At 47.3% G+C, this 14,412-nt stretch overlaps 1 protein-coding gene across 3 annotated transcripts in view; it reads right to left on the bottom strand.

Annotated features, from left to right (window-relative positions):
* The window catches only part of GSAP (gamma-secretase activating protein), an 87,436-nt gene that overhangs the window by 2,405 nt on the left and 70,619 nt on the right, over window positions 1-14,412 (bottom strand). For 2 of the 3 annotated variants that reach the window (XM_084787269.1, XM_084787268.1), the window contains exons 22-28: window positions 13,795-13,826; window positions 11,505-11,572; window positions 9,123-9,221; window positions 6,138-6,208; window positions 5,417-5,511; window positions 935-1,054; window positions 143-204 (exon numbers count right to left, since the gene is read on the bottom strand). In XM_084787269.1, coding sequence (XP_084643395.1) covers window positions 143-204; window positions 935-1,054; window positions 5,417-5,511; window positions 6,138-6,208; window positions 9,123-9,221; window positions 11,505-11,572; window positions 13,795-13,826 — 547 coding nt within the window. The remainder of the gene's footprint in view (window positions 1-142; window positions 205-934; window positions 1,055-5,416; window positions 5,512-6,137; window positions 6,209-9,122; window positions 9,222-11,504; window positions 11,573-13,794; window positions 13,827-14,412) is intronic. The other variant, XM_084787270.1, reaches the window with a different exon arrangement.

Below are 14,412 nucleotides of genomic sequence, written 5' to 3'. Positions count from 1 at the left end.
AGGGTGGAGGTAGATGGAATTTCATGGAAGGGGCTGAAAACAACTCAATAGACTTTGGCCCAAGTGAGGGAACTATCTTCTCACAAGAGACAAATGAAGGAGGGTGGACTGAGGCTTCAGAGGAAGGGAACTTCAGGATTACCGGAGGGAGCCGCACGATGATGCTAAATTTCAGTTTTTCATGTTTCTCTGAATTGTCCAGGTCTACAAAGAGAGTTGGAGATGAACAAGTTAGACAGACGGGTCCGTTTAAATCCTGAGTGTTTCCTCCTAAGACATCCCACCCCTGCGTTCACAGGCTAGGGATACATCCAAAGTTTTAGTTGGTGACTCAGAACCAAGGGGCCTTTATTTTGTGACAGGCTACCCGCCGGCCAGCCATTTTATCCACTGACTTAGAGCAGAAGGCGCTCTCAATTGCGGCGGCATATGTTTTGATAACGTTAACAAAGCACGTGCCTGAGTGACTTTCATGAGAGATATTACACAGCAGGTTCACACACGCACTGCATCTCTCATGGGTTTTTCTTGCATTCCAAGTCCAACTTGGAGATGACAAAGTTAACTAGCTGAAAGTAAGCCATTCATAATACTTTCTTGGAAAACAAATTCACAGACTCCCAGCTTCTTTTTACCCTCATATACAGAAAACAAATCTAATCGCAGTGCATGGATTCAGAAGTTCTTCGGGGCTTCCTCAAGGGCTAAAGGACTTTCAGCTATGATGCTGAAGTAAGAATTTGTAGGGCCCAGTGCAAGGTGAAAACAAAGTGACATATGCTCAAATAATGAGAATTTCAATATACAGCGCAGAGCGCTAAGCTGAGCATGGGGCCTTTCTGATATAGCTGGGCCTGTGTGTCACCTACCCAGAAGTCAGCCCTGAGGGTCTCCAGGCTGAGACTCACCCTCTAGTTAACTCGAATTTGCTTACCTTTCATGAGCCTTGTGACCGCGGTCTCTGTGAGCAGCAGCACCCCGTTATCAATGTAGTGCAGCAGGTTGTACAGAGGGAGACAGTGGACCCCGAGGATCATGTGCAGAGAGTGGAAACCTGGGGTGAGTGGAGCAGGAGCAGCCATGACTAGCCAGTCTCTCCAGGTAACGGGGGCAAAGGACCAATCGTGTTAATAAGGCTGAGCTCAGTGCTAAGAGCCTGGGACGGCTGGTCCCTTTAAGACAAGGTCCAAGTTCCCTTCTTGTGTGGCTACAACTAAGCATCACAATGATTATACAGCGGAAGGTAAAGGTTGTTGGGATGGAGACCATTTTGCTGAAAGGTACGAGGAAGCTGGGGCAAGAGGACAATGGTTTATATGCCTCATCTGTTGAGAAAGACTTTTGTACTACGTTATAGAAAATAAGAAATGTAGATAACAAGTCCCAATCAGAAACCTGTAGGAATAGACTAGAAATGAAGGCTTGTGCTCCAATAGATAGATAGATAGATAGATAGATAGATAGATAGATAGATATCCTCTTCTCTCTTTTCTCACCCTCTCACCCCCTCTCTCTCCCTCTCTGTCTCTCTCTCTGTGTATCTGTCTGTCCTCTGTCTCTCTGTGTCTGTCTGTCTGTCTGTCTGTCTGTCTCTCTCTCTCTCTGTGTGTGTGTGTGTCTCTGTGTGTCTCTGTGTGTCTCTGTGTGTCTCTGTCTCTCTGTCTCTCTGTCTCTCTCTCTCTCTCTCTCTCTCTCTCTCTCTCTCTCTCTCCAAGGAACAAAAGCAAGACACAAGGAAGAAGATGCCACACCAGGTGTGAATAAGAAAAGCCTTCTTTGGAATGTCAGCATCTGGGGGGGGTCTTTTCGAAGATCTACACTTAGTGTACTGAGTGCCATAGGCAGCAGCACAGGGCCTAGGCTAGGCTCCTGCTGCTGTTTAACTAATGGGCCTTTCAGAACCTCCCTCCTGTGCTCCTAAAGTGGAACCACCAATGCCTTTCCTTCTGGGCTACTATGAGAAAAGAACAGGCATGTGGAGCCCAGCACGTGGTAGAGCTTGATTAACACTGGACACGGCTCTGAGTGAGCACTGGCTCACCTGCTCCATGTCCAACACAATCACATGCAACTGCTGGATTCCCGTTTCATACACAGGGAAGGCTGAGACTCATAGAGGCTGAGAAGCCATCCCTGTATTCTATAACTAGTAAGCAAGAGGTTGAAGTAGCCTGAACCCGGGCTGCGGGGTGGCAGCCTCGGCTCTTAACCCTCCTCTTCACCTTGCCATGTAGTAGAGGTGGCAATTGGTTCATCATAAAAGTACATATAACATGGGCCCAATGCTGAATGCTACCAAGGAACTTATCAATCCAGGAATCTTTGAGGAGGCACTGAAAGTTCTTGAGCATGATAAAGGAAGAGCTGAATTTTACTTTTGGAATAGTACTACGCCAACAGACAAAGAATGGATCGGACCCACAGGAACACTGTGCCCTGCACATGTACAAGAGGAACTGGGGGCACCAAGGGAGAATGAAAAGAAGGTGTGCGTCCTAGTTAGCCTTTCTATTGCTGTGACAAAACAGCACAACCAACGCAACCTGGGGAGGGGAGGATTTACTTCACTAACACTTCCATGTGGCAGTTTATCATCAAAGACCGCAGGGCAGGAACCCCAGTAAGCAGCACCTGCTCATGGCCTCTGCATCAGCTCCTGCCTCCAGGTTCCTGCCTGCCAGGCAGGAGCTGATGCAGAGGCCACAAGTGGGTGCTGCTTACTGGCTTGCTCCTCATCTCTTGCTCAGCCTCCTTTCTTATATAACCCAGCACCAGCAACCCAGGGATGGTACCACCCATAATGGGCTGGACCCCCCTCCACACACACACACATTTATCACTAATTAAGAAAATGCCCTACAGGCTTGCCCACACCCCAATCTTAAGGAAGCATTTTCTCAGCTGAGGAACCCTCTTCTCAGATGACTCTGGCTTGTGGCAGGTTGACATAAGACCAGCCAGCACAGAAGAGTCTCGTGGCATTGCGTACATGCTTAACAACTGCCTGGATGCAGGGATGATGGAGCAGCGCTGCCTGCTCTCAGGGATGTACATGGCAGAACAAATGATGCTCCGTGAGCTGGGGTTTGGGTTGGCATTCTCTCTCTGAACATATGAGTCATGAGTAGTGGGTCAGTCCTACTTCCTGGCAACATCAACGGTCACATGATGTGCAGATGTTGTCCTCAAGTAGATGTGAATGAGCTAAAAACAGATTGAGCTCACTGGGTTCCCCAAGTCAGAACAAAGTATAATATTGCTAACAAATCAACACTCATGTTTCTCATGGACTTGGAAATTCTTTCCTAGACTAATAAAGTAAAAAATTATTCCTGAAAAAGCATTTATGTAGCTCATGAGTCCTATTCCCGGACAAATTCCTTCTCCAATCCTGTGTACACGCTGACCTTTCCTCGGCTCCTTTGGCACAGTACCTAGTGCAACGGCCTATCCATGGCCTCAGCTCTGTATGTCAGCTCTGAGCAGAGTGTCGGGGCTGTAACTAGCCATCGTTTCACCCCACTTAGGTTGCTAGGCTTGCTGTAGTCAGGGAGAGAAATGTCAAAACAAACAAACAAACAAACAAAACCAGAACCCAAATTCTATTTGCCACTTCCTTGCACCTTTAAGTGTCTGACTCTTGAAACTTAAGCAAATGTCCCTAGTCCCATAGATCTGAGAAGTAAGTACCCTTATACAATCCATATGCTACCCCCTTGTATACACACACACACACACACACACACACACACACACACACACACACACTCCAGTGCCACTTTACCACCATGAGCCACCTGAGCCTACAATGAGGCAGGGGGATGGGTGGGGCTGAGGGGTGAAGGGGTGAAGGGAAGCAAGGAAGGTAACAGAGTGAAAAGTCAGCTACAAAATGAGGGACAAAATATGTGGAAAACGGAAATCTGATAAAGGGTTAGTATCCAGAACATAAAAATAATAAAACAAGTCAATAGCAAGACAACAACCAAGTATATTAAACATGCCTGCACAGAGCTCTTTTTTTTTCCCCTAAAGAAGGCAAATGACTAGCCGAGAATTACATGGAAATAGAATCAGTATCACTAGTCAGCAAAATACAAGTCAGAACCACAGTAAAATAATTACCTCCCACCTCTCAGGGTCCAAAGATGGATGTAAGTGTTGGAAAGAATGTGGAGAAATGGCAAGCCTTCAACACTGTTGGTGTGACGAAGAAATGATGCAGCCCCTGTGAAGGGTTGCATGAGCTAAAAATGGAATCAACATATGATCCCATAATCTTTCTGAGCACCCAAAAGAATTAAAGTCAATATATTTAGGGAGATTTGTACACTAATGTTCATTGAACTATTATCCACAATAGCCAAGATATATACATGCCCACTGATAAGCAAGTAAATAAAAGGTAAAATACACCAACAGTGTAATGTTACTTGGCTTTAAAAAGAAAGATATCTTGTAATCCCTGACAAGTGAGTGGACCTAGAGGGCACAATGGTGGTTAAGAGACAAATCCTACATGATTCTATTGATAAGTATGGTCTAGAACTGACTCATAGAAACAACAGAAAGGTGGTGGCCAAGGGCCAGGGAGATAGGAGAGGGCGGCTGCTGTCCATGGAATAGACGAAGAGGCCATTCGGAAGATGAGAAAGTTCTGGAGAGCTACTATACAGCCTGTCTCGAAAAACAAAAACAAACAAACAAACAAACAGCATTGTGCATATAGTTGATACTGTGTTGCCATTTAAAGTGTTAAAAGAATTGATTTCATGATATATCCTTCCTATAATACAGAAAATATAATAAACACAAGGCAGGCATTTATGGCAAACAGGAGCTGATTTTTTACATTAAATACTGACTTATACAAACCATCCTATTCCACTCCCATGAGTGTTTGTAACTGCTTTCATTTCTTGTACATTAGCTGACATAAAATAGTTACTCCACACATTCATGGACTGACCTAACAAATGACTACCCCACAAATGACTGAACACACATACTAAGGGTCCTCTGAAGCCCAATTAGGCCTTTTCTCGAAGTCCTGAAGAAAACTTTCAGCTTCTAAGCACCTAAGGGCCGGCCTAATACTTGACACCAAGCTAGACTGCTTCCTCCTCTGTGTTTGCCTTCAGGCCTCTCCATACAGTAAACTATGGAGGGGCCAGAGAAAGTTCTGGGAGCAGCAACTGTGCAAGTTCAGCCAGAGCTGCACATGAGACCTACAGGTAGCAAAGTGGAGTTTAGTAGGCAGGGGAGGTCTGGCCAACAGAGACCCACCTCACGGCTCATCCTTTACCAGAGCCAGCTGCTGACACACAGGGGCCATCTTGGTGTCCAGGTGCGGCTGTCTGGAGACGATGTGGAAAACGAATGTATTACACCAAATGGCAAATGAGCCAAGACTCACCTGGAGGCAGAGGGAGACACAAACTGTTGGTAGCATCCAAAACCCTGGTCATGAGATGGAAGACTTCAAAGTCTGCAGCACTGCCATGGTTATTGCTGGGGGAAGACGACAACGCAGTGTGTCAGGCGAGCCCCAGCTGGGCCCAAGTAGTGGCTCCAAGTACCACACACAGAGAGCCCTACGAAGTGCTATATCCTGGGGAACACATCATAGAGAACGAGCAACTGCCGAAAGCACAGAATCTCGCACACTGCTCAGCAGGCTTGTAAGTGATAAATTACATTCACTGAAGTTTCCATCCTTGGAAGTAGTGGGCTCGTGTGTCTCTCCCTCCTCATCAAGCATATGCCACAGAGACGGCTGAAGTCACCTTGAAGTCTGAGTATAAAACTAAGGTAGAGGGTTCCGGGGCTGGGGAGAGGTGCTCTGGATCAGAGTTTCAAAGGAGCTTTGCAAGAACAAGGAGAGATGGCTCAGAGGTTTAAGAGCTGCTCTTCCTGAGGTCTTGAGTTCAAGTCCCAGCAACTACATAGTGGCTCTCAGCCATCTATAGTGTGATCGGATGCCCTATTCTGGCTTGCAGGTGTACATGCAGACAGAGCACTGTATACATAATAATAAATAATAAATCTTAAAACAAAAAACAAAAAACAAGCCATCATCGGAATTCCTAGCTCTTTGCACACCATGATAAAGGAGATAGAGAAAAATACTTGCGTACAGGTGGAAAACCCAAGGGTGCCCACTGTGTTTCCTCCAACTGGTTTCCAGCATGCGCCAAATGAGATCCAGCTGGAGGGAAAGAGGCTCCATGAACCACACAGCTCACATCCTCTCCTTTGAGGCCCTCCCAGATGTCCCAAACATCCAAGGCAGCTGGCATTCAGGCTGTGGCCGGGCACCCCATACAACTAGCCTTTCTGAAATCACTTCCGGGGCACTGAAGGCCAAGATGGGAAGCCTGGGGCTGTGCCCCTCACTATAACAGAACACCCTCTGTCTACGCTGGCAACGCTCCACCATTCACACAGACTCTCACCCATCAGTGAGGGTCAAATGGCAATGGCTTAGCTGTTAGCCTGCTGCCGCACTGCAGGGGCTGAGAGCAAGGGTGAGGAAGAAAGATGAGAGAGAAGCATGGAGCTGTGTACAATGAGCTATGGGGAAAGATGACACCAGGGCCAGGTTCTGTGGGGCAAGTTACCCGGCCTCTCCCAAATCCCAGCGTCTTTTCCTATAAGATGAGGGGAAGCGCTTTCATGGGGCTGTTCTAAAAATTAAGTCACTGAACCAGTGCTTGACAAGCTAGCACTACTGTCACCCACACGGTGCCGCCTTGATCTTTATGTAGACCTATTGTAACTTTACAAGTCTGTCAGCAGTAAGGCAGTCTCCACAAGGGTGCCCTAAGAACAGGACGCACAGCAGAAAAGAGCTCCACGCACACCCAAACACCGGCCTCGGTGATATGGGACTCTGTGGCTGATAGCAAGCTACATGCGGGCGATATAATCAAGCTCTACAGCAACTCCCTTGAGCATATTTCCAGAAAGACTGCCTAGCCACCCGCTTCAGAAAGTCATAAAAGGCACCGCTGTCTGCCACTGGGCAGGCTGGGAAAGTCAGGGGCACGCCTAGGGCCACACAGATACGGTTTCTGAGCCTCTCGGCTCTGGGGGTCAGCACAAAGTTGTGTGAAAACTTGCATGTGGTTAGGTTCAGTGAGAAAGAAGGCTAGGATGGCAATTCTTAGCACTTCAGGAGGTGAGACTTAAAGTCAACAGGAAGAGACTCTGAAGATGTGGGCGGTCAGCTTAGCGCTCTCTCAGACACAACAGCGGGAGCTTCCTGCTCTGAAAGCTGTTGCCAGCAGCTCTGCAGCGGTCACCACACCACAAATGGACTTTATAAAAAAAAAAATGCTGTGGACATCATCCATGGCATTTACCACTAGAAAAACAGAAAAAAGATGGAGAAGCTCAAAAAGTTAGACTGGGCCTTGGGGACCTTAAAAGGCTCCTTGCTAAGAAAATACAAATGACAAAGACACTGAGACACGTGAAAGGCTTTAAATGTTCTTCTTAGAAGAAAGAACAAAAGAAGGCATGCAAGAAGTGGGCACTAACATGAGCATTGGCGGTGGTGGCTTCAAAAGAAAGCCACCTCAGTATGACAGGTCCTCTAAGCCAATGGACTCGGTTTCCGAGGGCCCGTGTCTCACATCCTGCGCTGAAGCCTACCTGTTGTCTGCCAACACCTAGTGTGGAATACAAACTTGCTCGTCCCGCTATGCACAACACTGTGTATAATCACCACAGGCACAGCTGCTGAGGGGAGCATGGGCCAACTGCACCTTGTGGCAGGAGGAGGCAAGGTGACTTGGAGAAGGGATATGCCTGGGTTCCCAGCAATACTGAAAATGGTCCGTCCATGTGTGAATGAGGTCTAAGCGCTGGAGACGTTTCATGCAGGCAGCTCCTGATCATTGCTGAAGACTACAGGCCGCGGGAAGGCCACCATTGCTGTGAAGTTTCAGAACACTACCAAGCAAAAGTCACTAATGACTGCAGTAAAAGTAGAAAACTTTAAAATTAATTGAGGAGATTCACTTGATCTCCACTAAGAAACTTCGTCTTCCAAAGGTCGCTGCAAGCACACACACACACACACACACACACACACACACACACACATGTATGCACATATACACACATATGCACGTGCAAAGCACACACAAGCGCGTGCACACACAAGCACACACACACACACACACACAGTCACATAGCTGGCTCATTTGCATACCAGTCTTACCCAAACTTGAATAATGGGGCATCCTTTCTCTTTGCTCTTTGTAGTTGAATATTTTGATTTGTCAAGCATATTATTTCTAGATTCTACCAGACCAGACCTGAGCTCCGTGTGATTTGTGAAAAAGCACAGATGGCTGAAATCCAAATGCATCCCATCATTTCTATGTACATATGAACAGGTGTCATTAACTGGTATAACACCATCTACTTCGCAGCTAACAGGTGATGAACTGCCATCTTATCAGTAGATGTGGCAGGAGATAGAGAGCTGGGCTGTAATAAAGAGTTGGAAGTTGCCAGGATAAGAAGTGACCACTTGGCAGCTATGCTAGCCTCATTGTCTTATGCTTCCAGAAGCAGAGAACAACTAGTCGAAGGTAAGCCACATTCCACATCAAATTCTCTTTGTTTGCTATTCTTTCTTCCCTTCTCTTGATCTCTAGCACCACATGTAACACTTTGAAGATGGAAGTCTCTAAAACTCAACCCTGAAAAACAAAGTGGGGACAAGGGTGCTGGGGAGATGTCTCGATCAGCAAAGTGCCTGCCATGCAAAACCAAGGACCTGATTTTGGAACCTAACACCATGTGAAAACTCAGGCAGTGCACTGAGCGTTTGTAAGAGCTAGGAGAGAAGTGGCAGCGGCAGGTGGACTCATTAGCCAGCCAGCATAGCAGCAGTATTGAGACCCAGGTTCAGTGAGAGATCCTGCCTCAAAGAACAAAGTGGAAAGTAAGAAGAAGACACAGTCAATTCTAGCCTCCATGTGCCATGGCCACACCCCCACATGCGCACACACATTCAACAACAACCAATGGGATCAATGGTGTACACCTTGAGAGTTATACATAAAGGTAAGGGTATGGCTGAAATTGGAAACAAAAGTAAAACCAACCAGTTTTGAAATGTAGTCCAGAACCAGCCGTTCAATTTTCTTCTTCTTTTCTACACCCTGTAGGTGTCTCAGTAGATGGTCTCTTAGCTCAGATGCCATCTGAAAACAGGACAGGCACTAGGTAAATCACAAAAAGCTCACTCACACCTAGGGCTGATTTTAATTAAAGATGTTATTAATATTTTGCATCAACATTAAAAACCTTTGATCTGAGGAAAACCCCCACCCCAAAGGCACACAACTCTTAACTGCCCTCTGCTGAGATAAACTGATGGCTTCAACATTTCCCTCAAGAGGAAGTTCTGAACCAAAACCAAAGAGCAACCAGGGGTCGCTCAGCCCTGATGAGACTCCTCCAGGGAGGCAATGTGGAAGGCTCTAGCTTAGAAGTTACAAGGTTTGGGATCCACAGAGAGACTGTGCTCCACAAAAACTGTACTCCACAGAGAAACTGTGATCCACAGAGACCATGCTCCAAAGAGACTGTGCTCCATAGAGAGACTGTGCTCCATAGAAAGACTGTACTCCATGGAGACTGTGCTCCACAGAGACCGTGCTCCATAAGAGACTGTGCTCCATAGAGAGACTGTGCTCCATAGAAAGACTGTGCTCCATAGAGAGACTATGCTCCATAGAAAGACTGTACTTCACGGAGACTGTGCTCCACAGAGACTGTGCTCCATGGAGAGACAGTACTCCATGGAGAGACAGTGCTCCACAGAGACTGTGCTCCACGAGACACTGTGATCAGGAAGGGGCAGTAGGGACTCCTAGACGGACAGACACCACTACACATAGGCACAGCACCGCCCAGCTCACAGGCAAAGGTACTGATAATTCATTGCTGCGTCTCCAGGCTCCTGTCTCACCTCCGAGCCCTAGCCTTCCAGCAGTGCTTGGCATTCCCAGCCCTCCATCTTCCTGCCTTTCTTTTTCCTTCCTCTTCCTCCCACTCCTGCTCTCCTTTTGGCCTAAGTCCCCTGCTCAGCAAGAGGGTTATGTTTGTTTTGTTTCATTTTGTTTGTTTTGTTTTTAAGCCAGAGAGGCCTGTGTGTGGTGAACTACAGGTGAGAACCGTACAGGGGCGTCATATATGCTAAAGCTTCCATCTCCTTGGATTTTCTGTGACCTCAGCAACAAGATGTAATGTCACCATTTTTCAATTCAGCCTCTAGTGTAAGTTCATTTGGCTTTTTAAACAATTTTCTTCTAAGAATTACTGTGTACTTTTATCCTATTTAACTTTTCTTAATGACTATAAATTAATGGTAGTTAATGTTGGCATGATGCTCATTCAATCTTAGTACATGGGAGGCTCAGGCAGGAGGGTCAGGAACCAGAGGTAGGTTCCTCAGGTACACAGCGAGCTCAAGGCAGTGGGCTGCATGGGACATGTCTCATGCCCCAAACAGACAAAAGAAAAGATAAAGTTCAAATGTCTCACAGTTCCGTACCTGCATGAACATTTTAGCCCCACCTTACTCAAGTATGTACACCAGGCTAATGTTTCTCTCTATGCAACGGTTTCCCTGTGGCAGTAAACACTTTACACTAGCTTTAATGGCTGCTTACTTAATTTTGTGAAGAGTACCAAAATTGGATTGATTTATTTCCTTTCTATACATGTTTCTTTCACTGTTGATGGTAACACTACACTATACACACACACACACACACCGCTGACAGAGAAGTTTGCGTGAGTTTCAGCCACAGAAATAGTGTCCTCTCATTGGGGAGTTTCATTGTAAACTGTGTGTGGGGGTACTATAGCCACATTGGGGGGATACTATAGCCACATGAAGGTACTATAGCCATGTAGGGGGGTACTAAAGCCACGTTTTCAGTCAGATCCAGTGCCTAGAGATAGAACTGGCTGGCTCTCGTAAGACGCCACCAAAATAGTTTGCTCTAAGCCAGTTCCCTGTATCCTGAGCTTTGTTAATATCATAATTTAATGGCAAAATACTTTGTCAATTTGATAGTCAAAAAACAGAAACAGGCCATGGCCATGGTTCAAAGGGTAAAAGCGATTGTCATGCGAGCCTGAAGACCCGAAGTCAGATGTCTAGAGCCGGGTAAAGGCCAGAAGCAGGGGCAGGGGTCAGAACGGCAGACTGTGAGCATACATCCACATGTATTCTTCATCATCGTTTACAATTACATGGACATTCGTGTGACTAATTCGTCTCCTCCACTAGACTAAATGTCCCGAGGAGACAGAATCATACATGTCCTGCTTGTCACTGGAGACCCACGCCTACGATGCTGCCGGCACCCAGTTGTTGATGGCAAATGCCGTCAGAATGTGCAGCAATCTGTCCTTGCCCACCGTTTCTCGGGACCACTGCTGGCCAGCACTTCGGAAGCCCACCGGCTACTTACCAGGCCCATGAGCAGCCTCTGGTGTCTATCTTCCTCTTGTAAGAGGGGTATTAACTTTGGCTCTGAAACTGAGCAGAGGAGCCGTCATCAGAAGGGTAGTGCTCGGGAAGTGGGCTAGAGCCGCGCAAGCCAGTTCCCAACTCCAGCCTCTGAACTCTCAAGAGGCCTAACCCTCGGGATGGCGGGGCCTCCGTGGAAGGACTGCGTGGCTCCTCTCTCCCTCCTGACCCCATAGTTCAGCGGCTTTGAAAGTTACACCATGTCCCCTGGAAGGGGAGACCTGGTGGCACTCAGAGGAAGGATAGCAGGTTACCAAGAAGAGACTTGATACCCTATGAGGATATACAGGGGGAGGTAATCCCCCTCAGGAACAGTCATAGGGGAGGGGAATAAGGGGGAAATGGGAGGGAGGGAAGAAGGGGAGGATACAAGGGATGGGATAACCATTGAGATGTAACAAGAATAAATTAATTTTAAAAAATTTAAAAAAAAAAAGAAAGAAAGTTACCGAGCTGATGAGACAATCAATAACTCAGGCAAACAATGCTGATTGGCACAGGTTATGAGACTGAAAAGATAATGGTGAGGCCGGGCATGGTGGTGCACACCTTTAATCCCAGCACTTGGGAGGCAGAGGCAGGCGGATCCCTATGAGTTCGAGGCCAGCCTGGTCTGAAAAGTGAGTCTAGGACAGCTAGGACTACATGAGAAACTCTGTCTTGAAAAAAACAAAAACCAAGAGAGAGAGAGACAGAGAGCGAACAATGAGACAGTTAAACCAATTGTCACTTTCCCCACTCTGGCTGACCCTGCACTAAGGAGACAGGAGGGAAAGGCTAGCATGGGGGGCTTCCCCCAGGCTTCCCTAACAGCTCCCCCAGTGGGTTCTTCTCTCAGAATCTCTTAGGCCCCAGAGCAGGGAAGAGGGCAGAGCCCACAGGCTGATGCTTCCTTCTAAAAAGGGTGCTCCATGGCCCCTCAGGATAAGTGCTCCTCCACCCTTCTTAACCCCCTGGATTACGATAAAGGCCCTCAGAATATGAGCTTGACACCTCTAATTTGCAGTGTTCAGTTTCAGGCAGTGACAGGATTCTTCATGGGAAGCAAAGCACAGGACAGGAAGGAAAAATTTTTAAAGGGCGTTGAGAGACACTGCCCAGCAAGATGCTAGCAGGCCTGGCACTGAGCAGAGCTTCAAAAGCTCCCCTAGGCAGCAACAAAAAGTTTCCATGCTGCACAACTTTCAGCCACAGCAGGGACACGGCCTTGGATCTCACACATCTATGGCCTGTCCGTCAGGCCGTAGTCCGTGGCTACAGGCAAGGGTGGTCTGGTTACCCACAGGGCTGAGGTCAATTCCCTGTGGAGACAGGTCACCTTCACAGTTCTCTGGCTTGTGTAGACAGCTGTTGAGCATGCTATAGCACATTTTGCAAATTAATTTTCATTAGTGTCCCCACACATATGAGAAACAGTTAAGTCCACCAAACAGGAGCAGATAGCAAGTGTCTTTAATGAAGGGCGGCCTTCATGAAGCATGACCAGCATCGGAGAGGCCTAGACATGGATATGGTCCCCATCCTCTTCCCTCAGTTACCTCAGAGTAAACCCTCCTCGCCTGTCAAGACTTAATGTAGCTAACGCCTGCCTTGGAAAGCCTCCCCCAGCCTCCCTCTCTCCTCCAGCCCGGGCCCTCGGCCCCTACACCAGGCACTACCTAGGTTTTCTTTATACCAGCATCCTCTGTCCTTGCTTTCCCCTCATGCAGGCCCTGAGGACCCTGTGCAGGGGCTTACGGTTGGCCTGTGACAGCTAGCTCTAGGTCTAAGCTGCTAGCCACCCCGCAGAGCCACGCTGCTTACCAGAGGCCCAGGCTTTGCTCCCCCGGGCCGAGGCCAGGGCATGACCGGGTGTGAGGCAAATGAAAGGCACACTGCGAGTCAAAGACCCTGTGATCAGACAGCTGGAGAGAGCAGCTCATGCAAGAGAGCTGCCAAGCACACCCCGGGTACAGCCAGAGGTCACGCTAATTAGGTCAGCTCTGAGGAGAAGTGAGGAAAACCAGAAAACCCAGGGGCCCCCTTCAGCAAAAACATACTCGGCAGCTGACCCTGGAGGTCCTGGTGCCAGGACAGACATGGCACTAGCTATGTGGTCACACTGACAGGGTGACATCAAGAGCAGTTGCTATCCATTACACCCCAATATACTTCTGGAAGTGATTTTCTTGCCATCACATTGATTAGGAAGAATAAACAAAACATGGACTTTAATACAGGTCTTTTCTTACCCAGTGTCTTTGTTTCCAAGTTAGAAATCACCCTGCAAAGAAATCTTGTGTTATTTATGAAGGAAGCATCATTTTAAAATCTTAGAGCCACAACACTATACAGTGTCCCCCAACCCGCTCCCGCAAAGCCCCTCAGAAACCACTGCAGAAATGGCTCTGGCTACTTGAAAACTCAGAAACTTCAATCGATGTGCCAAAGGGCACACTAAGCAATTACAAGTCCCAAAGCCCTTTAGTGCCAACAACAGCAATTATTTAGAAAAAAAAAATTGCAGTTCTCGGTTATTGGAAATAGCGAAGAGGGAAAATAATAGAAGTTGGAATGAGGCCTACACTTTTAGCTCTCTGAAGTGACTCATGTAACCCAGAAAATACACTTTCAAAACAAGAGCAAGCTCCACCAACACAGCCCACAACAACTAAAAATAAAAAAATAAAATAAAAAATAAATAAAAAACCCTACTATCTACTCCCAGGCTTCAAGTATAAAGTACACACTAATAAAAGCCTTCTTTACCAGTTAACCGTCATAAGCCTTCCGTTCCAGGGGCTATAGAGGCTTTACCGAGAAGCTTTTCCCACCAGCAACTCCAGCTCCCAGTGGTCTAAGGGAGCCAA

Source organism: Acomys minous (assembly GCF_964271855.1).
Source record: "Acomys minous genome assembly, chromosome: 6".
Classification (NCBI taxonomy): domain Eukaryota; kingdom Metazoa; phylum Chordata; class Mammalia; order Rodentia; family Muridae; genus Acomys; species Acomys minous.
Note: the sequence above shows the minus strand (reverse complement) of the source record. Positions and strands in the feature narration are given on the sequence as shown.